Raw genomic sequence first — 26,181 nt, forward strand, 5'->3', positions numbered from 1 at the left:
CTTCCTGTCTCTGTGTTTCACAAATGCTTCAGTTTTTAAGAGGATGGTTGTGCCTCTGCATCAGGGCATATGGCAGCTAATGTTCATTACATCCCAGATCTATAACTTCAGTTCCAGAAGACCCCTACCATTCAATGTTGATTCTGGCTGTCCTGTGGAACATGGGTTAGGGTTAGGGGAAAACAATAATCAAGCTCAGTTGATAATATCATAATTAAATAATGAATTTCTACAGCAACAAACAGCAAAAGCAAACATCTTGGTGTTATGCTCAGAGTAAATATCTACAAAATGAGAAACACCAAACACGCTTTGACCATGAACATGTCTTTTTAATGGTCTCACAGTGCTATTCCATGGTCCCCCCAACCCTCAATTCTCACATACACTTTACAGAAAATAGTAAAGTTTTCCTGCAATTGCTGGATTTCAGGGTTTAGTTTAGTTTTTTTAATTTTTGCCTGTGACATTTGTGGGTGCATATACAGTGGTGCCCCGCATAGCGACGATAATCCGTGCAGCAAAAATTGTCGCTATACGGATTCGTCGCTATGCGGGGAAAAAAGCCCATAGGAATGCATTAAAACCCGTTTAATGCGTTCCTATGGGCAAAAAACTCACCTTAAAGCGAAAATCCTCCATACGGTGGCCATTTTCACTGCCCGGTAAGCGAGGAATCCATCCCTAAACACAGCAGGTGGCCATTTTTTTTTACCCAGTGTCCATTTTGGAACCGCCGATCAGCTGTTCTAAAAACATTGCTGTGCGAAAATTGGTATGCGAAACAGCGTACCGATCATCGCAAAGCGATTTTTACCATTTAAAACATCGCAATGCGATCGCAAAAACGATTGCAAAAAATCATTGCTATGCAGATTCGTCATTAAACGGGGCTCCCGTTAAGCAAGGCACCACTGTATTAGTGTTTTTGCTTCACCACTAACAAAATGCCAGCAGACTAATTCATGGTGTTTGTCATATATGGAGGACACCACTAATTTCTACAATGTCATTCTTAGCTCCATTCCTAACCATCTTCAGGGGTCCTTTTCTTACACATTCAAATTCATACCAACAATTTTGGCAGCTTATTCAACATTCTTCTCACAACCATCAGTCAAGAGAGAGTACAGTATGACCTATCTAGTGGTGAACTGTAAAACAAAATGAAATGAAAAACCCTCCAGGACAGAGAAGGAACAGCAGAACTTAATCCCTGTAGTGGGACCTTTTCTGTTTAGCTTTCTGTTTTAAGGCAGGGTCAGGGCACCGTATGGATAGATAGCTCAGTGGTTTAGGTATCTGATGTTGTAGCCAGAGTTTGGATGTTTGATTCCACGTTTTGCCTCTTGGAAGAAGACGCAGCCTGCATTGTCGTAGGCAAGCTGCACAATCCCAGGGCACTCCCAGAAGAAGAAAATGGTAAACTGTGTATTCTAGAAAACCTTGGAAAGAGTGGTCATAAGTCAGCATTGACTTGTTGCAGGCAACCATTAATACAACATTTATAAGAGTTCAGCAAAGATGTCTCCATGAAAAGAAAATTAACTAGAATTTTCATGTAGGTTAGAGTAAAATGTAGAGTATCTCTAGATTACTGAAGGTTTTGAAGAAATTCACATTTTTGAAAACATGTAAATGTGCTTGTTACTATAGATAGAATTTTGGGTTTGTGTGATTTTTTTAAAAAAAATATTATCATGCTATCAAGCTATTATACCTAAAAGGGAGCTGCAGTAATTCTTCAGTGCTCTTTGCAATATAATCCTTTATTTAGCATTTGCTTTAACAGTTGTTATCAACACTGTTTCATTAAAACACTGATAGGATAGACAAACTTCATAGAAGTGAACATTCACCTGAAACACACTGTATGAAAAACTCATTTGCTTCATAAATTATGAAAAATGGCATGAATGTCTTTTCTCATCGCAAACATAGCTCTATTCAGTTGTGAGAGTGTAGCTGATATGCACTGAAGCGAGTACACTAGCCTTGCCCCTTCTATTATCTCTTTAATCACAGAAATATTGTGTTCCACATGAACCATCATCCTCTCCAAGTTGGAGTTCTGGCTTAAATGGAAGGTTCCAAAGGTACAACAGACTCTCCTTCTTCAGATGGCTACATTACTGTATTTAAACAGACAGTAGGCTGAGGCAGGGCTAGTGCATTTCCCTCACTGTATGTGAACTCCACATGCTTTAAATCATGGTCCAATAAGACTTATATTAGAAAGTCAACTTGTATATCATGGACCTGTGTAAAGAATAAAATACGTAGAACAAGACTTAATTATGGTCTTACACAGGGATGGGATTTTATTATTTCTTGGACTACATATCCCAGAAGTCTTCATCCTGTGAGTTCTACCTGACAGACAGATACCTAAATGGAGCTCAACCGGGGGAAAGGCCTCAGCTTGAACTAGGTGTAGGTCTCCTGAAACTTCCTGTTCCTGCCCTAGTGCTAGCTGGGAGCTTTTTTTCTGACCATGAAGCTAGATTGAGCTAGGCCTAACTAAGCCTCATGTTTTCCCTTTGAGACCTTTCTCCCAAATGACCCCTGTTTAGAACTCTCAGAATGGAGAATTATTGAATTTGTAATCCAAGAAACCTAAAAATTCTATCCCTAGTCTTAAAATGATCTACAAAGCATTACTGTATACAAAAGTCCCATTGGGATAAAGAAAGAAACCTTCTTTATACATTTTACGTTAATATTGTCAGTAAATAAATATCTGGTATATGTAAATAAAAAAAGATATATTTACTATATATGTGTAAACAAACAAACAAAAAGAAGCAGAGTTCTAACAGTGATACAAGTGCCCTATGTCATACATGAAAATTTATAATTGTCCTAGCCATTGTTTAAATGCTGATGAATTTTTTATGTTATTGGTCTAGTCCTGATGACATATAAGTCTTATTTAGTGAGCCAACACAGGGTGCATAGTTCAATGCCATGTCCATTATTGAGGGAAAGAGCTCCTTTTTCTCCATCCCTGTTTCTTAAGAATGGAAGCCTTAGGCCTATGATGGATTTTGGCTCATGTTATTTGAAAAATAGCACACACAAATGACATAAGGGCAGTTCTGAATAATTTTGGCTACAGGTCTGAACAACTGTAGCCAACTTGAAACAAATTATGCTGTGGGTTAGCCATGTCTGAGAGGAAGCAGAATGCTTGAATGGACTGCAAAGAATGTGGACACTGTCATGTTGATGAGCTGCCATTTGGATAACATAGAATGATGCATTTTGTCATTATACTTTGGGTCCTTTGGGGGAGAAAGGTGGGATAGAAACAAACAAACAAACAATAAATAAATACATAAATATGGTGGTCCTTTCCATTAAGGTGTTAATTGCTGAGAGAACATTTTAAATTTACCATGTCTGTCAATACATATTCATTTAGAAATATATTTATTGTCAGTGCTTCCAGGTAAGCCTATAAATATTTAGTGTGGAATATTGCTGTATTTGGAGAGCAGAAACAGATCCCATGCTTTACCTTATAAGCTTGAAACCTTTGTGGGAACCTTTTGTGCATTCAAAACCAGTCCTCAGAAAATTACATTTTGAAAAGAACTCCTTGCATTCATTGTTATCTCTTGGAAGCCAGATTGCCGTTATTGTTATTACGGCTCAGTCGTGCAGGTTATGCATTGTGTTGCACATTCCTATGCTAAATTTACCAAGTGGTCAAAAAATAAAGGGAAATACTGTCCAACAGTCAATTATGATGTTGCACCTTGGAAATGTTTACAAAAATACTAAAGACGAAGCTAGATAAAACTTCTCTTCCACTTGGGATTAATATGAAAATGGCATAAAACCTGAAAAACTCTTGTCAAAATGGCTTTAAAATGTCTTTTTAAATCAACTTTTGAAAGTAACTGGGTGTTACTTAGTGCCCCTAAGTAACTCAGGTGTTAATCATTACATCAAAAAGTAACTTTTAAATGACTAGCTATATGGTATGTTAATCAGATGGCATCTAGTCACTGATAAACCCAATACTACTATTAACCGGTTAACTTTCAAGCAGTGCTTATAACAAAGAGATCCTGTGCAGCTGTGTAAAATGGCCCTGTAGATCAAGCCAACATGTAGAAGTTTAGTGGGGTAAGGCAGTACACATAGCCTAACTGCCCTCCTATACTAGCTGTATGCCTCTATGTAAATGTATTATCTACAAAATAGGTAAATAATTAAGTCCAGCACTCTTTTGTATCAAGTTACCTCTCCAAAGATAGGTGAAGATTTTGCCACAGACACAACTGTGGATCAGACTAAATAAGTGTAGCTGTCTTACTTGGATAAACCATGAGCATTGCAAAGAAATTACCTTTAGGTTTTTTTTTAAAAAATTAATGCTTATGTTATTTTGTTTTGCTAGAATGTACAGGAGAACATCCAATATGGTTGGACTCAGCTATCCACCAGCTGTGATTGGAGCACTAAAGGTAATGTTGGTGCATGATTCTCTTTTATGAAGCACTGAAAGGACGTCGTGATCTTATGCAGAAATGTGTGTATTCTTTCTAAATTTTAATTTGGATGGCATATCAGTGACTAAAGGGTAAACTAAATGAATGCATAAAACAAAATATACGAAGAACAATTTAAAATCCACATATGGGAACAGCAGTTCAGGAGTAGCCTGGTGATCTTTGTCTTTTCTATGTTTAAAAACAAACATATGGAGAGTAAGGTCTATTCTCTGTGATAGACAATTTCAGTCATTAAATTTTTTAAGTAGGGACAGAAATTTAGAATATACCATTGTCAAGGCCAGTGCCAATGTCAGTGCCAGGTGTTCTTCAGCAGTTTCCAGAAGCCAAACAGGATTAACATTTCTTTTACCTGGATTCTTCTCAGCAGGAAAGTACAAAACTGCAATTTCACATTTCCTGTGATATACCTAAATAACTGATCATGCTGGGGCACTGTGGGAGATCTAAAATAACAGCTGCCTTGTAATGATCAGGAAAGTGTTGCTTCAGGTTAAGGCACCTAGGAATGGAGACTTGGAGGAGATCCATGAGGTGTACTGTGGTGACGATATATTCTAATATGCAGCTTGCTGTGACTATTGCAAAAAGCAAAGCAAAACCTTGAATTACTCTGTTACATGTCACATTGGTTGGTTAATAGAAATATAAATCAAGTAAGACTTTATCTTAAATAAAATAAAATAATGTGTGGCTTCATTTCCACCTTTACTAGGTAGTAGCCGGGGTAGTCTCTGCTGAAAACCACTTACGGATGCAACAATATCTGCAGTTGTCTTCTAGTTGCACCATATAGTAAGCATGCAGGTCAATGCTTATTAGTGTAATCATTATTACTATAATTATAATACTATGCTATATAATTATATTACTATAATTATAATATAATTACACTCATAAAGTTAGATCCAGAAGTTTTCTTCCTTCACTGAAAGGCCTGTTAGAGCAAGGGTGGCCAATTCTTGCATTATGGAGGGCTACACCTATTTTCATGAAACCCCTCACACCCAAAATATCTTATAAAAATTGGAGGGGTTTTAATGAAAGCAATCCCTTTCTATGTTCTAGTGGATGAAATCTTTAAAATATGCTTCAAAATTTTTCAGGACAAGGGGGCACCTCCAGGGGTGCTGGCAAAACAAGGCAAAAATACCCCCCAGTCCCTCAGAGAGCAAAAGGTGACTTTGTGAACCCATTGATTTTTAAAAATTGGGAATGAGGGACCTCTGGGGACACAGAGCTCCTGAGGACCACATGTTGCCCATCCTTACCATTAGAGGAAGCGAAACTTTGAATTCAATCAATTGCTTATTTGAAAGTTTTTCTCATTATATGATTAGGCTGGCTTAATTAGAACATTTTTGTTTAGAAATATTTTATTATCCACCTCACTAGCATTTTAAATATGCAGAGAAAATGCAGGTCATATTAGTCTTCATATAGGCTTTGAAACATAGGAAGTGCTGCTGTTGTTGCTGCATTATCTCTGTCTCCACAGTGGGCTTGGAGGTGCAGACTACATCCTAGATTCTGGCCCTCAGATTCTTGGTTTAAAATCAGGAACTCCAATGATATTTAACAGCTTCAACCCATGATTGTTTTCACACACATTCCTGGCTTTAATACTGGAACTGGGTGCCTGTCAGATAATTTTCTTTAGATTTTAGCCTAAGCAGGTATTATAGTTTACAAATGGCTCATGCAAAATTGCTTTTACTTTCCTTCTCACAGCTGGAGCTACATTAGACATATGAGGGCCATATGAAATTCAATCATCTCTCTCCTTTTCAGTTAGAATGCCTTGGGGAATTTGGATCTAATCTACAACAGAGACCAAACATGGAAGAAAATCTCCAATTTAAAGATTTAAATCTTTAATGCATTGTTAAGGAAATGTAGCTTCTCTATGGAAAAATATCTTTCTAAAAAGCACATTGGCAAATATCTAAATAGTTCTGAATCATTTGCAAATGTATTTTCCTATTTTGGCTCTGGACTTCTTCACTGCCCTGGAGGTGAAAGAAAATGGTAGCGAACATTTCAAGATTTTTCTGTCTTGCTAAACATACCAAATGATGGACTAGGACTCAGAAGGCCTAGGTTCAAATCCCTGTTCAGCCATGGAAGCTCACTGGGTGTGTAGAACTGGTACAACCATTCCTTAAATATTTCACTCACCTTGAAAGCCCTCTTAGGGTCACTTTAAGTTGGTTCTGACTTAATGGCAGAGCCAAAACAGACATAAGGAGGGCTGTGAGGAACTTCTGTGATTGCCTGGCACTGTCCACATGAGGGGACTTCCTTGAGGACAGCACGTGAAGGAGTCATCCCAGTATATAAACATGTACTAAAGTGAAAGTTATAGTAGTGGTTATACTATAAACTCCCTTCATGGATTGCTGCCTTGTTGTGGTGAAGGGGCTTGAGTAATACAGAGAAGCTATGGGCTATGCTGTGCAGGGACACCCAAGACGGACAGGTCATAGTGGAGAGTTCTGACTAAATGCAATCCACCTGAAGCAGGAACTGGCAAGCCACTCCAGTATCTTTACCAAGAAAACTCCATGAACAGAAACAAAAGGCTAAAAGATATGATGCCGGGGGATGAGCCCTCAGGTCGGAAGGCGTCCAACATGCTACTGAGGAAGAGCGGAGGAAAAGTACAAGTAGCTCCAGAGCTAATGAAGTGGTTGGGCCAAAGCCGAAAGGATGCTCAGGTGCGGACGCACCTGGAAGGGAAAGGAAACTCCAATGCTGGAAAGAAAAATACTGCATAGGAACCTGGAATGTAAGATCTATGAACCTTGGTAAGCTGGATGTGGTCAAACAGGAGAAGGCAAGAATAAATATTGACATCCTGGGTGTCAGTGAACTAAAATGGACGGGAATGGGCGAATTCAATTCAGAAGAATATCATATCTACTATTGTGAGCAAGAATCCCGTAGAAGAAATGGAATAGCCCTCATAGTCAACAAAAGAGTGGGAAAAGCTGTACTGGGAAACAAACTCAAAAATGATAGAATGATTTCAATACGAATCCAAGGCAAATCTTTCAACATCACAGTAATCTAAGTTTATGCACCAACCACCAATGCTGAAGAAGCTGAAATGGACCAATTCTATGACGACTTACAACACCTTCTAAAGTGGTGAGTCAAGAGATAAAAGGAACAACAGGCAAGTTTGGCCTTGGAGTTCACAACGAAGCAGGGCAAAGGCTAATACTGTAAATTTTGTCAAGAGAACAAGTTGGTCATCACAAACACTCTTTTCCAACAACACAAGAGGCGACTCTACACATGGGCATCAAGAAATGGGCAATGCCGAAATCAGATTGATTATGTTCTCTGCAGCCAAAGATGGAGAAGCTCTATACAGACAGTAAAAACAAGACCTGGAGCTGATAGTGGCTCTGATCATCAGCTTCTTATAGCAAAACTCAACCTTAAACTGAAGAAAGTAGGAAAAACCACTAGGCTAGTCAAGTATAATTAGTGGAAGTGAAGAAAAGATTTAAGGAACTAGATTTGGTGGACAGAGTGCCTGAAGAACTTTGGATAGAGGCCCGTACATTGTACAGGAAGCAGCAACAAACACAAAGAAAAGGAAATGCAAGGAAGCAAAGTGGCTGTCCACGAGGCCTTACAAATAGCAGAGAAGAGAAGGGAAACAAAATGCAAGGGAGATAGGGAAAGTTACAGAAAATTGAATGCAGACTTCCAAAGAATAGCAAGGAGAGACAAGAAGGCCTTCTTAAATAAACAATGAAAGGAAATAGAGGAAAATAATAGAAAAAGAAAAACCAGAGATCTGTTCAGGAAAATCAGAGATATTAAAGGAACATTTTGTGCAAAGATAGACATGATAAAGGACAAAAATGGCAGGGACCTCACAGAAGCAGAAGACATCAAGAAAAGTTGGCAAGAATATACAGAGGAATTATACCAGAAAGATCTGGATGTTCTGAACAACCCAGATAGTGTGGTTGCTGACCTTGAGCCAGACATCCTGGAGAGTGAAGTCAAGTGGGCCTTAGAAAGCATGGCTAACAACAAGACCAGTGGAGGTGATGGCATTCCAGTTGAACTATCTAAAATCTTAAAAGGTAACGCTGTTAAGGTGCTACACTCAATATGCTAGCAAGTTTGGGAAACTCAGCAGTGGCCAGAGGATTGGAAAAGATCAGTCTACATCCCAATCCCAAAGAAGGGTAGTGCCAAAGAATGCTCCAACTACCGTACAATTGCACTCATTTCACACGCTAGCAAGGTTATGCTCAAAATCCTCCAAGGCAGGCTTCAGCAGTATGTGGACCGAGAACTCCTAGAAGTACAATCTGGATTTCGAAGGGGCAGAGGAACTAGAGACCAAATTGCTAACATGTGCTGGATTATGGAGAAAGCCAGAGAGTTCCAGAAGAACATCTACTTCTGCTTCATTGACTACACAAAAGCCTTTAACTGTGTGGATCAAAGCAAACTATGGCATATCCTTTAAGAAATGGAAGTGCCAGACCACCTTATCTATCTCCTGAGAAACCTGTACATGGGACAGGAAGCAACAGTTAGAACTGTATATGGAACAACTGATTGGTTCAAAATTGGGAAAGGAGTACGACAAGGCTGTATATTGTCTCCCTGCTTATTTAACTTATATGCAGAATACATCGACAAGGCTGTATATTGTCTCCCTGCTTATTTAACTTATATGCAGAATACATCATGCGAAACGCAGGACTGGATGAATCCCAAGGCAGAATTAAGATTGCCAGAAGAAATATCAACAACCTCAGATATGGAGATAATACCACTCTGGTGGCAGAAAGTGAGGAGGAATTAAAGAACCTCTTAATGAGGGTGAAAGAGGAGAGTGCAAACAACAACAACAACAAAGATTGTGGGCACTGGTCCCATCACCTTCTGGCAAAAAGAAGGGGAAGATATGGAGGCAGTTACAGATTTTACTTTCCTAGGCTCCATGATCACTGCAGGTGGTGACAGCAGCCACAAAATTAAAAGACACCTGCTTCTTGGGAGGAAAGCGACAACAAACCTAGACAGCATCTTAAAAAGCAGAGACATCACCTTGCCAACAAAGGTCCACATAGTCAAAGCTATGGTTTTTCCAGTAGCGATGTATGGAAGTGAGAGCAGGACCATAAAGAAGGCTGACTCGTCCATGAGGTCACAATGTGTCAGACAGGACTTAACAAAAACATCCTATAAATCAGTGGTTCCCAGTCATGAATAACCCAGATGTTCTTGGACTTAGGTCCTGGAAATCCTGGCCAGCAAAACTAGTGGTGAAGGCTTCTGGGAATTGCAGTCCAAGAACACCTGGGCTATCCAAGGTTGGGAACCACTGGTGTAAGCATACACCAAATTGCAACTAAGTATTGACACTAATGGGCTTTACATAGTAGCCATGCTTGCTACATTACCCTTAAATGTTACCTGCAGATCAGATAGGAAACTGTAGCGCAGCTGATTCTGACATGAATTAGGAAGGTTCAATCTCACCACTTTTTTGCTGAGCTGTCCCACTTCCTACTAATGACCCAACAGTCAAAGGCTATAATTTCAGAACAATACCATTTCTATTTCCTCCAAATAATCTTTCTTTTGTGTGATAGAATAAAAGTAGTTAGAATGTTGGTGAAAATAGCATCTGGAAAGTCCAGAGCACACTAAAAATGTGTACTCTTGTGTAGCGGGCCACTCTGAAGCCTCTGTCAACTCAGGCCTCCCAGAGTGCTCACTACTCTTTTTCAAACTGCTGCCACCAACTTTATTCAGTAATCACAAAGGACAAGTGTTTCTTCTAAAACAAAACATTGTTTATTGATTTGACAAAATAAAAAGGAGTGAATCACAGGTAGTAAATCAAGTTGTAAATCAAGTTTCTCATTTAATGTACCTCACACAGACTTTTCCCTCACTATCTCTCACAAATCTATCTCACTCTCTCAACCAATTTCTCTCATCTCCCAAACTCCAAAACTCTCTTCCTCACACATCACACACACCCTTATATAATCCAGCTCCTCCCCCTTCTGCACCACCCTCCATCCTCTCATTGGCTGATGTTCCCCGCCCAGCTGTGACGGACAGGTGAGAGCAGAGCTGTTATGTTACATCTTGCTTTCAGAATTTTATTTTCTCACCAGGCTATATACGTAATGTCAGTGTGTGTCTTTCCCACTGTGTTGCTTTTTCTCTAGGGAAAAATTACAGCCAGACTGCATTTAGGATATTCATTTTATAATCAGATGTATAATGTATGAATCGTGTTAACCAAAATTGCCTTGTAAGTTTGATTTGCAGCACAATTGGGTGTCTCTTTATTATACCACTGTTCATTACATTTGCACACTTGAATTTACACTGGTTAAAAACTGCAATTAAAATTGTCATTTAAAAATCCTTTGGCACTATTCTAGTTAGGTAGACATCGAAGAGTATACTAAATGGCCACTGAGTACCATTAATTGATGGTATACAATTAACAATTTAACAGTGAAGGAGTTGAATGTTATTTTGATTCACTTGTTTAACATTGATCCATGTGGCAGCCATTACTGCATGGTGAGCCATCTGTGTACAGCTGCAATCACCAGACATACTGGGACATTGCAGATATAGCCAGAAGAGAGTTATGACCATGATAATTTTTCATCTTCTCATTTTTAAGAATTTGGATAAGTACTGATTCATTATTTTGAAGGACTATAATGGAGCAATCCTGCTGTACCTAAGGAGGTCTGAGTTTGTGGGTGAGAGATGAGTTAGCTGTCTTTTGTACCTCACTGTTTGTTCTATGATGAAAAGAAAAGCAGAAAATAAACATAATACATTGGTGCCTCACTTAGCGATGTTAATCGGTGCAGCAAAAATTGCCGCTAACCAAAAACATCGCTAAGCGATTTTTAAAAGCCCATAGGAATGCATTGAAACCCCTTTAATACGTTCCTATGGGCAAAAAACTTACCTTTAAGTGAAAATCCTCCATACGGTGGCCATTTTTGCTGACCGGTATGCGAGGAATCCATCCCAAAACACAGCAGGTGCCCATGTTTTTTTTTCGGCAGCCATTTTGGAACTGCCGATCAGCTGTAGGAAAAAGATCGCTATGCGATAATCGGTAAGTGAAACAGCTTACTGATCATTGCAAAGCGATTTTTTCCTATTTAAAACATCGCAATGTGATCACTTTTTCGATCACAAATTCTTCATCGCTAAGCGGTTTTGTCGTTAAACGGGGTGCTCGTTAAGCGAGGCACCACTGTAAACAAGCAAGCAAGCAAAAAAAAAGGAATAAAAATGTAGCTCTTTCCAAATAGCATGTTATCATTAAAATAGCTGGCTTTTCTATGTGTTTCAAAATGAAATCAGTTTCTTACAACTGATTTCCTATACTTGGTACAGTGAAAGGCAAACATTTTTTTAACAGAGTGCAATTTGCCTGCTTACAGCTACAGACACTGCAACATGTCAGACAGGACCATACAGAAAGTTTATGCAAGCATTGCAAAATAAGTGATCATAATTAAGCTTCATATTTCATAAAATGATGTTTTCATTTTGTGGCTTGTAAAGAAAACGCACACCAATGCTGGATTTCCTCCCTGCTCTCCACAGAATGTAGACAAATGGTCCTTCGACGTATTTGCACTAAATGATGCAAGTGGGGATCATGCACTGAAATTCATTTTCTACGAATTACTTACACGCTATGATTTGATCAGCCGTTTCAAGGTCAGTAAAGGTGACATATTTCATGTCTGTTTTCATTAGCCCTATGCATTACTTGTGTTTTGGGCAACCTGACTGTAATACACTTTCCACATGATTTCAGTCAGAATATTCTGCTTTATGATAGTGTTTCAGCATTTCAACAGAACAGGGTTGCATTCTGTTCCCTTTGAAGTAGCATGGGTTGTGTGCATTGGTTTGACTGAAGGAATGGTTCACATCACAATAGTTATGTGGGTCTGTCCCTACTGTCCTTTCTCGTTTTGTTGTCTTCCCCATCCAGTCGAGGTTTCCTTCCAATTACTGTGCATCTACAGCTAGCAATGATTATTAGTAATCTATCTATCTATCTATCTATCTATCTATCTATCTATCTATCTATCTATCTATCTATCTATCTATCTATCTATCTATCTATCTATCTATCTATCTATCTATCTATCTATCTATCTATCTATCTATCTATCTATCTATACTATTTTACCCCACTTTTCTCCTAAGACAGAACCCAAGGCAGCTGACATCTTTTAAATATAATAGTGAAACTAAAACACTGAATTATTCAAATAATAAATGAACTGGCATTATATTAGGAATCTTAAGGAAAGCATTACTAAAATAAATTTAGAATAAACAAAATGTGAACAATTTAGTTTTAAAACCTCTCCTAGACAGTGATTCACTAAACCTGATAAACTTTCACTTTTCATCTAGCATTACAGTGTTTTGGATGAGATGGTGGAAAGAGGAGCAAAAGGAGCAAAGAGTGAATCTCTTGTTTTTCTCTCTCTGAATTGCCATTTGACCCCCAAAATGGAACTGTGCTTCATAAATCAGTAGGAGGCAGAAACTGTCCTTGCTTTAGTATTGTCCAGGGCTACTTATTTTCCTCCTCTGTCTTCCACTGGACTCTACTGTTTTTTTCCTCTTCTTTTTGACCCTATAGCATCGAGCCCATTCATTTCTTCTGCTTCTTCTGTATCTGAGCAGTAGAAGAAAAATTAGCAAAAACTTTCATTGATTCTAGATGAAAATGTGATTTATGAATGTGCACTAGATAAGGTGCTGTGTTACAATGGCAACAATAACATTTTGTGAGACCCTTTTGTTTAGAAGAACATTGAAATGATTCATCTCTATATTTTTCTTCAGGTATTGTGTCAATATGTATTCACATCCTGTGCTCATTTATTTACTACTCTATTTGCTTATAGCAACCATTTGAAGTGGGTTTGATTGAGCTAAGCGACGATTTAATTGTTCTTTGGGACAAAATCCAGTGTTATCCTCATCTAGAGTAGTGAAATGAATTAGAATTTTTAGTCTCATTTTTCAGTGTGTGTTTTATAAATAGGACTAATATGGGATTTAATCCTTTATTGAGTGTTGAATGTAGCTACACATTTGAGGGTCACATTATCACATTCTCATGATGTATAGATGGGGTGGTGCATTCTTTTGGAAAATAATTCAGAATCCGCAAGCACAAAAACAGGTAAAGTGTTGTTCCAAATCTGAATAAAATTAAAAACATCTTCTGGTGCCTTTACTTCTCAAATATATTTTCCTTCCTGTGTTTATGTGTAGATTCCAATTTCTGCTCTTGTCTCCTTTGTGGAAGCTCTGGAAGTTGGCTACAGCAAGCATAAAAATCCATATCACAATCTAATGCATGCAGCAGATGTCACACAGACTGTTCATTACCTCCTTTTTAAGACGGGTGTAGCAGTAAGTAGATTAATCATATCCTTAAAGAGACCAAAGCAATGTTATACATCATGAGTAGATTCTACTGTAAGCTCAACTCTTTAGTGCAATATAATAGGCTAGATCACAGACCCGAAGATTTAGACACTATGAAGTGTGTCTCTTTTTGCATCTAGTTTAGACTCTTTGAACTACAGTCTGTTGCTAAACATACATTAGTACCTGTTTACTTTCTTGGTTTCAGAAAATATAACTGGTCTTTGTGGTGTGGTATTCTAGAACTACGTAAAGGGTTTGGCAAACTGATGTTACAATATTAATTGAAATAGTGGTGGATTTATTATTATTATTATTATTATTATTATTATTATTATTATTATTATTATTATTATTATTATTATTATTATTATTATTATTATTATTATTATTATTATTATTATTATTATTATTATTATTATTATTGCTATGAGGCTTGACATCAAGGCCAGGGAGGTACTTGTGCCATTCCTCTCTGCCCTACAGTACATGTACATATGAGTGGTTTCCTCCTATAACTGCTAAACTGCACAGTAGGCAGCAGCATAGTATAGACTAAGAGCCTGCCCACACTGGCATATAGTTATGATATATGGAACTCTGATGGCACTCTTTGGCATGAGAAAGAAAAGCATTGTCTGCTTTTGTTTCTACTTAGAACAATCCATCCTTCCCCTTTAAGAGCTTTTCTGGCACAGGGCTAGAGCATGCATTCTTCTTGGCATGATTCAGTGAGATGCAAAATAGCTTTTTGGTTAGCCTTCATGGAGGGTATTTCACCAAAATGATACTGGTGGTGTTAACTGAGGAGACTACCCTGTGGTGCACTAAGTGGGTTGTGGCATTGAAAGGGAGGTCAGAGAAACCCCCATCTTTATTTTTATGTTCTTTTACTTTTAATATTTTCCTAATTAACACAGTGAAATTTTTAAACCATGCCAGGTTGATGCATTGCTATTTTGAGATGCCATTTATTTTTTCAACAAACAAAATAAGGAAAGTCACCCCAGCCTCCTGGATGAGTCTGAGGGAAATGGCAGGGAAGGGGGCTACGTTGACTCCATGGACTCTAATGCCACAAAGCAGCAGAGCCCCGGCTGAGAAAGGCAGGGAAAAAACGGGGTGGTGGTGGAATTATCTCTCTTCTGTCTCCCGAAGTTTCAAACCAATTTTCTCCCCTTGTGCTGCAGCTGTCCTCAGCTGCTCTTGCTACTGTCTCTTTACTTATGAGTAAACTGGATAAGCTTACTTGTGAGTAAAACAAGTAAACCTTGTATTCTAGAAGGCTTTCAGGGCCAGGACCCGATGGCTGTTGTAGGTTTTTCGGGCTGTTTGGCTGTGTTCTGGTGGTTTTTCTTCGTAATGTTTCACCAGTCTCTGTGGCCGGCATCTTCAGAGGACAGGAGTTAGAACTCTAGCTATACAAACCTTGCTTTGCATGGATCTAGCCTGGGAAAAGAGTACCTGCTTTCCCTGACCTCCGAAACACAGAACTGATAGCTTATTGGGCCACAAGGGGTAGTTTGCTGTGGGGATGGAAGGAGCACACCAGCTCAACAGATCTTTCGTATCCTGATCCACCCCACACTGAAAATTACCACTGTAAATGGAAAGACCCATAGTGATGGAGAAGAAACTTCTCAAGTTTGCTTTTTCCTATAGCAATATATATTTTGCACCTTTTATGTCTGCAGCTAAGCATATAAACTGTCATGTTCTGCAGGGAATGCCTTGACTTTGGGAGGAAAAGCTGTATTTATTGATTTATTGATTGAACAACAAAATATGCAACTCTGGGGATGGAACAAAGAATAATGTAGAAATAAAGAGTAGTAACAAAAACACCAAGGTAACTGCCATTCTAAAACTATTTATATATTTAGTCCCAGGTAATGTAGACCTACTGAAAAAAAATAGGATTTGATAAGTTAATTTTTATGCAGTTCTGCTGATTCTGTGTGTCAACTCTAGTTGGCACAAACAATGAGATTTAGCTCAATACATTTGAGAGGGCAGAAAATTATAGTTTTCCAGAAGAGTTCACAGAAATCATGCACAAACAAAAATGTAAGCAAAGATTTCATCTGAAGTTGTTTTCTCTCTCTGAGGAAATATATCCCACTACACAGTTCTTTGATTAATAGAAAACATAATATTTAATTGGGTAAGAAAGATTCCAAGTGTGAATGATTCATAACAGCCTGCTGCTGGCAATGATCCTGGGTGGATGTTTGGCAAAAACATTTGCCTGAAAGCTTGATATAAACAACTCTGTGGCCCTGCTCTGCAAAACAGCTACCAGAACTCTATCATGAAATGCATGGTTGGTGACTCCCTTGTTTGTAGCAATCACCTTCTCTAGTTTTATTTGACCAGACTATTTTATGATGATATAAGGCAGAGGGAATAATATTAATAGTTAGGAGGGGAAGCTCCCAAAATAAAGATAGAAAACATGTTGATGGTCACTTTCAGAATGAGAGCCAATCGTAAAGTTCACAAGTTTGGGAAGAAAGTCAGGGGAGATTAAAATGTAATCTATCACACTCATACTGTTGGATGATAGTAAGCCTGGCTTTTGGATTAGATTAACCAAGACACTCTGCAAAGAATAAAGCCCCAGAGAAGGAGTCTATTAAAAAGAAATAATTTATTAAAAAGAAAAGCAAAAGGTTAAAACATGAATGTAATTAAGCTTTCAAGTTGCATTCAAGGTGCAAAAGGTAAGGCATAGAACACGCCAAAGGCACAATGCTACAGGTTAAGAATGTTGTTATTTTCTAACTAAAATCTAACAGCCATGATTCATTCAGCATGTGTTTTTCCTAGGATTAGTGATTGCAGAGGGACAGCTCTAGTATCCATACATAATTTCTACAGATTTAGTCAGCTGAGTGTATTGAAGATGGAAAGAACAGTGTATATAATCTTTCCCCTCATCCGTATTCAGCAGTACGTGTGGAAAGGACTTTGGCTTCATAGCTATCAACTATCTTAAACTACATAGCTTTCTTTCTTTCTTTCTTTCTTTCTTTCTTTCTTTCTTTCTTTCTTTCTTTCTTTCTTTCTTTCTTTCTTTCTTTCTTTCTTTCTTTCTTTCTTTCTTTCTTTCTTTCTTTCTTTCTTTCTTTACCACCAGAGTACAATTAATAAATGTGTCAGTTTTTGCTGAATAACAGGCAATATCAAAAGCATTTGAGGCAGCTAGCATCAGATCACTGGAAGCACAATTGAATGAGCTACATAGCTACTAAGAGGGTTGAGGAAATAAGAGGCATTTAGAGATCTGAGAATGGACATACATCCTTGTATTTCATGTACTAGTCAATAAAGCTGCAGTTATTTATGATACAATTATAGGTGAGGTAGACAGATCTGATTTACAGGATCCAGAATGGACTTGACAACCAGCAGTGCTAACATTAAACTTCCTAATTAGAATATAACTCTTTTGCTCTCTCTCTCTCTCTCTCTCTCCTCTACACAGTTTACTTCGTGTTCACACCTGTTTAAAATGCTTTGCATAGAGTTGGGCCCTCTAACATTAACTTGTCTGGCACAGCAACATTCATGCTAAACATATCTGGTATTATTTCAGAGGGAGAGACACAAGGTAAACAGACAGAGCAGATGCACAGTTTAGGATCCACAAAATGCATAATTAAGGGTATGAATATATTGCTAAACTGTGATTCACTGAAACTACAAACAACAAGGCCTGAATTTTTCTTTCTGTCTGTTATTGTCTAACTTTATGTAGTATTTAGATCAAAATCATTGGGCAGTTGGATTCCCTGTCTATGTTTTTAAGAGCGAGGTTGCTGAACTGAGGTTGGGGCATGGGAAAAAGCCCAGTCCATAATGTAGATTTAAATCAGAAGAGAAGAAAGGAAATGCAGAGTTTTCTGGGCTCTGTTTCCTTTGCAATGTCTAGTTCAAGGATGGGGAACACTCAGGGATTGGAAACCTCTAGTTGCAATTCATATGTAGCCCTTAAGGGTCACCATCTGGCCTGTAAACCTTTCTGCTGATTAGTGACCTTGAAATTTGTTGCATGGGACTGAGCTCTGGTTCACAGCCCATAAAACTGTTGCAGTGTTGTATACTCCTGAGTACAGTTTGCATAAGCCTGAACCACACTTTGTAATTTCACTAGAAAACTGTCCCAAATAGGTAAGAATTTCATCTAGCTCTACCCACTGTGATTTGGCTAAGACTGGTACACTTAGATTTAGCTACAGCATCCCCCTAAATCATTTCCTGAAGTGGAATTTGGCCTCTGGGCCATCACAGGTTCCAGTGATTCATTGATTTCACTGTCTTCAGTAAGATTTACTGGCAGTAAGTTATGCATAGGATTGCAACCCCATGGTTGTGGTAGAGATAGATTAAGTTGTAGAATCTGTGGATCTGGTTCTTCTTCGTGGTTTCTGTGAATGCACACTAATGGGTTAATCTGCACCTGCGCAGAGCAGCCTCGGAACTTTCCAGAGCTCAAGCACATGGTGCCAGGACCTCCCACATGCTGGCTATAACTCCACCCCTGGCACCGAGTGCCTCAGTTTCTTTCTTGCCACTGCTGCAGCAGCTTAGTTTGGAACTTATGCATATTGCAAAACCTCTTACCTTACCTACTTTGGACCTCCCTGGCTTCATTTTGGACTGTCGACCATTCTTCGCTGTCTTTACCTGAAATAATATAAACAGACTGTTATATTATCTAGTTGCGAAGTTTATGGCCTTGCTGGGCCTCTTCAAGAGGCGCGGGGTCTGCTCTAACAAGATTCCCCCTCTCTGATAGGCATTCTCAGTGTTTGTTTTGCTTCAGAGAGCAGCACCAACTGGCTTTGTGTATCTTCTGCAAAAGCTTTACCAAGCTGGCCTTGAAATCAAGGCTTCAACGCATCCACTCCTTTCTTTAGGAGAAGTGCCTCTCTCCATCCCAAGAAACCCTGATGGATCCCCCACAGGCTCAACAACAGCCCTCAGTAGCAGGTTCTGCACCTGCCTCTAAGACTCAGAAAGGGGCTATAATGGCAGCTAAGCCCAAAAGTTCTTCCTCCAGCTCAAGGTCGACAGGGGCGACATCGACACCTAAACCACCCTCGGAATTCATCTCAAGAAAAGAAAAAGACTCCTAAACCATTACAAGTGGCAGATACATCAACACTGATGCCAGAGACATCCCGGTGTGCCTTAACTTGCCCTCAGGTTTGAGGAGGCATAACCCAAGATGATTCTCCCCCTCTCAGGCTCGGCTTAATACCATCATTGTCGGAGCTCGTGAGGGAGTCTTAGGTGAAACTGTTCTCCTCCTATCAAATCCCTAGGAAGGTGGAAAACCTGCATAAGACCTATGGTGAGAACACTGACTTCCTCCTGAAAAACCCACTACCAAACTCCTTTATGGTGGATGCCACTCAAAACAAGGTTCAAAATCGCTTGTTCTTTTCATCCAATAATAAGGAGGGTGTAAACTGGACATCATTGGCCACAGGATGTATTTGTTGGCTTCCTTTGTCCTCAGGGTCACCAACTATTCGGCTATGGGGACATATCACCACCACCTCTGGAATTTGGCACTGCCCATGCTCCAGGTGCCTCCTGAGGCAGTCTGGACCCAAGGCCTCTCTTACCATCTGGAGGCCATGGGGTTGGCTCAACAGGAGTATATAGTGGCACATCATACTCTGGATGTGGCTTCTAAACAACTGGCCACAGCTGTCTCCCTCCGTCGCCGTGTTTGGCTCCACTCTGCAGTGGTAGCACATTTACGTCTTCAAGGTGTCACAGTGTTCCCCTATTTAGATGACTGGTTGCTGGTAGCACAGTCCGAATTGCAGGCATAGAGGCATATGGTACTAACTTTATCTCTGCTGTTGACCCTACGCCTGAAGGTCAACTTGGAAAAGTCAACACTTTTGCCCAACTCAGTGAGTGGCTTATATTGGGTCAACTCTAGATGCCTTGTCGAGTTGAGCCTCTCTCTCCTTAGACAGGATCTCAAAGATTGAGTCCATGCTATGCCCTTTTTGCCCAAATGCATGGGTACCAGCATCCCAGGTTAAGCGACAACTTGGCCTCATGGTATCCTCCACAGCTGGGGTGTAGCATGCCCACCTGAAAATGAGGTCACTTCAGGCATGGTTCCTCTCGCTGTTTTCAATGGTACTGGAACCTCGGACCAGGTATCTACACATCATGCCCGAGCTGGTCACTCAGTTAACTTGGTGGAGTCATCCTTCAAACCTACTGATAGGAAGACCCTTTGGCCAGCTGTCTCCATCTGTTCAAATAACCACAGACACCAACCTGATGGGCTGGGGTTCTCACATGTTCTCTCATACGATCCACAGCCTATGGTCCAGGTCACAACAGACAACATGACAACAGTGTTCTGCATCAACAAGCAGGGGGGCACTCACTCACTATCTGCTTTATCTTGCTGTCGATCTCTGGGAGTGGTGCTTTGTGCACCATATTTGCTAATGGTTATTAGCAGTCCATGTGGCAGGTGAGGAAAATGCTCTGGCGGACCACCTCAGCAGGCTCCAGTCCTGTTCCCACAAGTGGGCCCTGGACAATACCATTTTCCAACGGCTTTGCCATCTCTGGGGCACCCCACAGCTGGATGTCTTTGCAGCTCAGGACAACAGGAAAAGTGAGACCTACTGTTCCAGAGTAGGTCTAGGCCACCGCTCCCTGGGGGATACCTTTATGGTCAGCTGGAAGGCACACCTACTCTACATGGTCCCTCCTATCCCGCTCTTACAGAGGACTATTATAAAGATCCATCTGGACAATGCAGATGCCATCCTCATAGCTCCCTGGTGGCCCCACCAACCTTGGTTCTTGGTGCTCCAAGGCAGAGCATCGGATTTCATCAGGCTAGCACTTCTTCCCCACCTGCTGACCTGGGACCAGGGCAAGGTCTTCCTCCCGGACCTGTAGTCTCTTCATCTCATGGTATGGAGTCTTCCCCATCTATATCCAAGGTTCTCTGTCTAGCACATAAGTGCTCCACCTCCCTGACATATGCCTATAAGTGGAAAGCTTTCTGTAAGTTTGCACTGTCCCATCATTTACCAGTCAGTCCAACATCCCTCAACACAGTCCTGCAGTTTCTACTTCACTTGTTTCGTGTGCTCTCCCAATCGACTCTAAAGGTTTACATGGCAGCTATAGTGGCCCATCAGCCGCTTTCCTGTCAGGCAGCTGCACTCTTTTGACACCCTACCCTGAAACAATCCTTGCAAGGGCTGAGGAACATGCGCCTGACCTACAGGCCACTTTCTGCACTTCGAAAAAACTCTTTGTGACCTTCCATGGGCCCTCTAGAGGTGCTCCAGCCACCTCTCAGACCATCTCCAAATGGATTGTGGCAACCATACACCTTGCCTACCAGCTGGCTCAGATACCTCTCCTAGACGTGGTTAAGGCACACCCAGCGAGGGTGGTAGCCTCTTTGACTGCTTTTCTTTTTAGAGGGGTGGACATAGTGGACATTTGTAGAGCCGCCACGTGGGCCACGCCATCCATCTTCGTGTGTCACTACCACCTTGATGTCTGGGCCTGGTCTGAGACTGTGGTGGGTCATGCTGTGCGGGCTTTCATGCTGTCATGACGTCCCTCCTCCTAACTGTGGTCCAAACAGTTAGTTGCTTTGGGAGAGTAGAAACTACCAAATCTAGTTTCCTGATATTCTCCCAAACAGCTGTGTTCTCTAATATCACTGTGATCAAAATTCATTATATACAACATTCAGATTGAGCTACTGGATATTGATGAGGCATGCATGTTTAGCTCTCATTTTACAGATGGGTTTCCTCATCTATTTATAATGCTGAGCACAGATTTTGGGAGCTTTTTGTAAAAGGGAGCTCCAGAGAGTCTTTGCCAGAGCATGGAAAAAGCTACTGTTTTGGATGATGACATCCAGAAACCCTTAGCCAACATGGCTATGACTGAGCCAACTATGGCCACAGTGACTGGGACGTTCTTAGAGCTGTAGTCCAAAGAAGTAGCTTTTCCAAGATGTATTGTTGCCACTCCCCCAAATTTGAGGCCCAAAGTACATGTAATGTGAAATGTTCATGAATAGATTCCCAACATATTTTTAAAACTTGAAAATAGCTTCATAGTTGAGAGAAATATATTCTTTCAGGTGAAGCTGGGAGAGGTGAGATTTAATACTTTCATCCTCCTGTGGCAAGGAGTTCCACGGACTAATAACAAAGAAATATTTTCTTTTGTCTTTTCTCACTCTCCCAACACTCCATTTCAATGGATGTCCCCTGGTTCTGGTATTGCGTGAGAGGAAAAAAACTTCCCTCTGTCCACTTTATCCGTCTCCTGCATAGTTTTATGTGTCTGAATCATGTCCGCTGCCAGGCGCCTTTTCTTAGACTAAAGAGCCCCAAACGCTGTAGCTTTTCCTCATAAGGAAGGTGCCCCAGCCCAGTAATAATTTTAGTCACTCTCTTCCGCACCTTTTTCCAGTTCCATTATGTTTTTTTTTGAGGTGCAGTGACCAGAACTATATGCAATACTCCAGGAGCGGCCTTACCAGCATTTTGTACAATGACATTATAATGGTGGCTGTTTTATTTTCAATCCTCTTTTTAATGAGACCTAGAATGGTGCAAAGTGCAAAGAAATAGAGGAAAATAATAGAAAGGGAAAAACAGAGATCTGTTCAAGAAAGTTGGAGATATTAAAGGAACATTTTGTGCAAAGATGGACATGATAAAGGACAAAAATGGCAGGGACCTCACAGAAGCAGAAGACATCAAGAAGAAGTGGCAAGAATACACAGAGGAATTATACCAGAAAGATCTGGATGTCCCAGACAACCCAGATAGTGTGGCTGTTGACTTTGAGTTAGACATGCTGGAGAGTGAAGTCAAGTGGGCCTTAGAAAGCATGGCTAACAACAAGGCCAGTGGAGGTGATGGCATTCCAGTTGAACTATTTAAAATGTTAAAATATGATGCTGTTAAGGTGCTACACTCAATATGCCAGCAAGTTTGGAAAATTCAGCAGCGGCCAGAGGATTGGAAAAGATCAGTCTACATCCCAATCCCAAAGAAGGGTAGTGCCAAAGCATGCTCCAACTACTGTACAATTGCACCCATTTCCCATGCTTGCAAGGTTATGCTCAAAATCCTCCAAGGTAGGCTTCAGCAGTATGTGGACCGAGAATTCCCAGAAGTACAAGCTGGATTTTGAAGGGGCAGAGGAACTAGAGACCAAATTGCTAACATACATTGGATTATGGAGAAAGCCAGAGAGTTCTGGAAAAACATCTACTTCTGCTTCATTGACTACATAAAAGCTTTTGACGGTGTCAACCAAAACAAACTATGGCAAGTTCTTAAAGAAATGGGAGTGCCTGACCACCTTATCTATCTCCTGAGAAATCTATATTTGGGACAGCAGTTACACCTGCATCTGCAACAACTGATTGGTTCAAAATTGGGAAAGGAGTACGACAAGGCTGTATATTGTCTCCCTGCCTATTTAACTTATATGCAGAATACATCATGTGAAAGGCTGGACTGGACGAATCCCAAGCCGGAATTAAGATTGCTGGAAGAAATATCAACAACCTCAGATATGCAGATGATACCACTCTGATGGCAGAAATTGAGGAGGAATTAAAGAACCTCTTAAGGAGGGTGAAAAAGGAGAGCGCAGAAAATGGTCTGAAGCTCAACATAAAAAAAAAAAAAACAAACCCATAAGATCATGGCCACTTGTCCCATCACGTCCTGGCAAATAGAAGGGGAAGATATGGAGGCAGTGACAGATTTTACTTTCTTGGGCTCCATGATCACTGCAGATGGTGAGAGCAACCATGAAATTAAAAGACATCTGCTTCTTGGGAGGAAAGCGATGACAAACCTAGACAACATCTTAAAAAGTAGAGACATCACCTTGCCGACAAAGGTCCCCATAGTCAAAGCTATGGTTTTTCCAGTAGCGATGTATGGAAGTGAGAGCTGTATCATAAAGAAAGCTGACCACTGAAGAATTAATGCTTTTGAATTGTGGTGTTGGAGGAGACTCTTGAGAGTCCCCTGGACTGCAAGGAGATCAAACCTATCCATTCTAAAGGAAATCAACCCTGAGTGCTCACTGGAAGGACAAATCCTCCAATACTTTGGCCATCTCATGAGAAGAGAAGACTCCCTGGAAAAGACCCTGATGTTGGGAAAGTGTGAAGGCAAGAGGAGAAGGGGACGACAGAGGATGAGATGGTTGGACAGTGTCACTGAAGCTACTAACATAAATTTGACCAGTGGAAGACAAGAGGGCCTGGCGTGCTCTGGTCCATGGGGTCACGAAGAGTCAGACATGACTTAACAACTAAAGAACAAAACATGAAATTGGCCTTCTTCACTGCTGCTGCACACTGAATTGACACTTTCATCTAGCTGTCCACCAGTACACCAAGATCTATTTCCTGATCCATCACGGACAGCTTAGAACCCATCAGCTGATAAATAAAGTTTTGATTTCTTGCCCCAATGTGCATTATTTTACATTTTCCTATATAGAATCACATTTGCCATTTTGCCTCCCATTTTCCCAGTTTGGAGAGATCCTCCAGGAGCTCTTCACAATCCCTTCTAGTCTTCACTACCTAGAAAAGTTTTGTGTCATCTGCTATCTTGGCCACCTCACTGCTTATTCCAGCTCATTTATGAACAGGTTGAAAAGTACCAGTCTCAAGACAGATCCCTGGGACACACCACTCTTCACCTCTCTCCATTGTGATAATTGCCCATTAACACGTACTCTCTGTTTCCTGGTTTTCAACCAATTTTCAACCTATTAGAGCTGGTGGTCCCCATCCTCTGGTTTATGGCCTAGTACCGGGATGTGGCTGCGGCAGGACTGGGCCATGGAGACAGATCTCTCACCCCCCCAGCACGTATGTCCTCCCACGCAGAGAAGCATGGACGGCTCCCTCCCCCACACACTAGTGCCCCACCCACCTATGTTTGTATCTATGGGTGCCCTGCCCAACCCTGCATATGGGTGCCCCACCACCCGTTCATGGATGCTGCCCCCCACTGCAATTGGTTCGCAGTTTGGAAAAGGTTGGGGACCACTGCATTAAAGCATCTGCCCTCTTATCCCCTGACTGTGGAGTTTTCTCAGCAGGCTGCCTTCTGAAAATCCAGAGAGACAATATCCACTGGTTCGCCAGCATCCACATGCATGTTGACCTTTTCAAAGAATTCTAAAAGGTTTGTGAGGCAAGACTTGCCCTTACAGAAGCCATACTGATTTTCCCTCAGCAAGGCTTGTTCTTCTATGTGTTTTAAGGTTTTATCTTGGATAAGTCACTAGGTGACTTTGGGCTGGTCTCTGTCAACCAATCCATCAAAATTATTGTTGTGGGGGAAGAGAGCTGTGTAGAGCACCTTGAGATCATCAGGGGAATGGAAGGTATAAATATACTAGAAAATAAATAACCAGTGGGCATATTCCTCTGGCAAAATGGCACACTCCTTCCTCTTTTCATAAAATTACCCTGAGATGGTTGAACCTTCTACTACAACACTTTAAAAAAGCCTTTAAAAAGGGAAAGGAAGATATGATCAGAGATACGTGGCCTTGAGGCAGTCAGGGATTTATTAGGTGAGCTTAATTTACCAATAGGTTTATTTTTCTTTCTGAAATGTTGGAGCGCATATGTAGTAGGTTGTGAAACAACTGTTACATCTGAGGATCTGTTCACTACTTCTGTGTCTGGTAACATGGGCTGCACATCAGATTAAATGTACATTGCCAGCATCTCAAGTACATTCCTCACAGTATGTTCATTTAAAAGGATTTATAGGATCCAAGAGCTGCTCTACATTAAGGCTGATTTCGTCAAATCACATTATTTTAGGATAACCAGAATTTGGGGGAAGGGCTGTAGGTTTTTTTTTATTCAGAAAACTTCTAACCGGTTGGTTTTAAACTTGGTAGTCCAACACTTATATTGCAGGGATAGGGGACTGTTTTCAGCCTGAGGACTGAATTTGCTCTGGAAAAGCACGTTGAGGGTCTCATGCCACACATTCTGTAATGTGTGGTGCCACTCTGTTTTTGACATGTGACCCTTGACATGATTACACAGACCCCATTTTAAACACTCTCTCTATCA

At 40.6% G+C, this 26,181-nt stretch overlaps 1 protein-coding gene across 20 annotated transcripts in view; it reads left to right on the forward strand.

Annotated features, from left to right (window-relative positions):
• Positions 1–26,181, forward strand: part of PDE1C (phosphodiesterase 1C) — a 480,765-nt gene that overhangs the window by 358,281 nt on the left and 96,303 nt on the right. For all 20 annotated transcript variants that reach the window (XR_013537380.1, XR_013537381.1, XR_013537377.1 and 17 more), the window contains 3 exons: positions 4,409–4,475; positions 12,162–12,278; positions 13,863–14,003. Coding sequence is in view for 11 of the 20 variants with exons in the window: in XM_073003804.2 (XP_072859905.2) it covers positions 4,409–4,475; positions 12,162–12,278; positions 13,863–14,003 (325 nt within the window). In the remaining 9 variants the exon portion in view is untranslated. The remainder of the gene's footprint in view (positions 1–4,408; positions 4,476–12,161; positions 12,279–13,862; positions 14,004–26,181) is intronic.

The sequence above is a fragment of the Pogona vitticeps genome, chromosome 6, assembly GCF_051106095.1.
Source record: "Pogona vitticeps strain Pit_001003342236 chromosome 6, PviZW2.1, whole genome shotgun sequence".
NCBI classification, from domain to species: domain Eukaryota; kingdom Metazoa; phylum Chordata; class Lepidosauria; order Squamata; family Agamidae; genus Pogona; species Pogona vitticeps.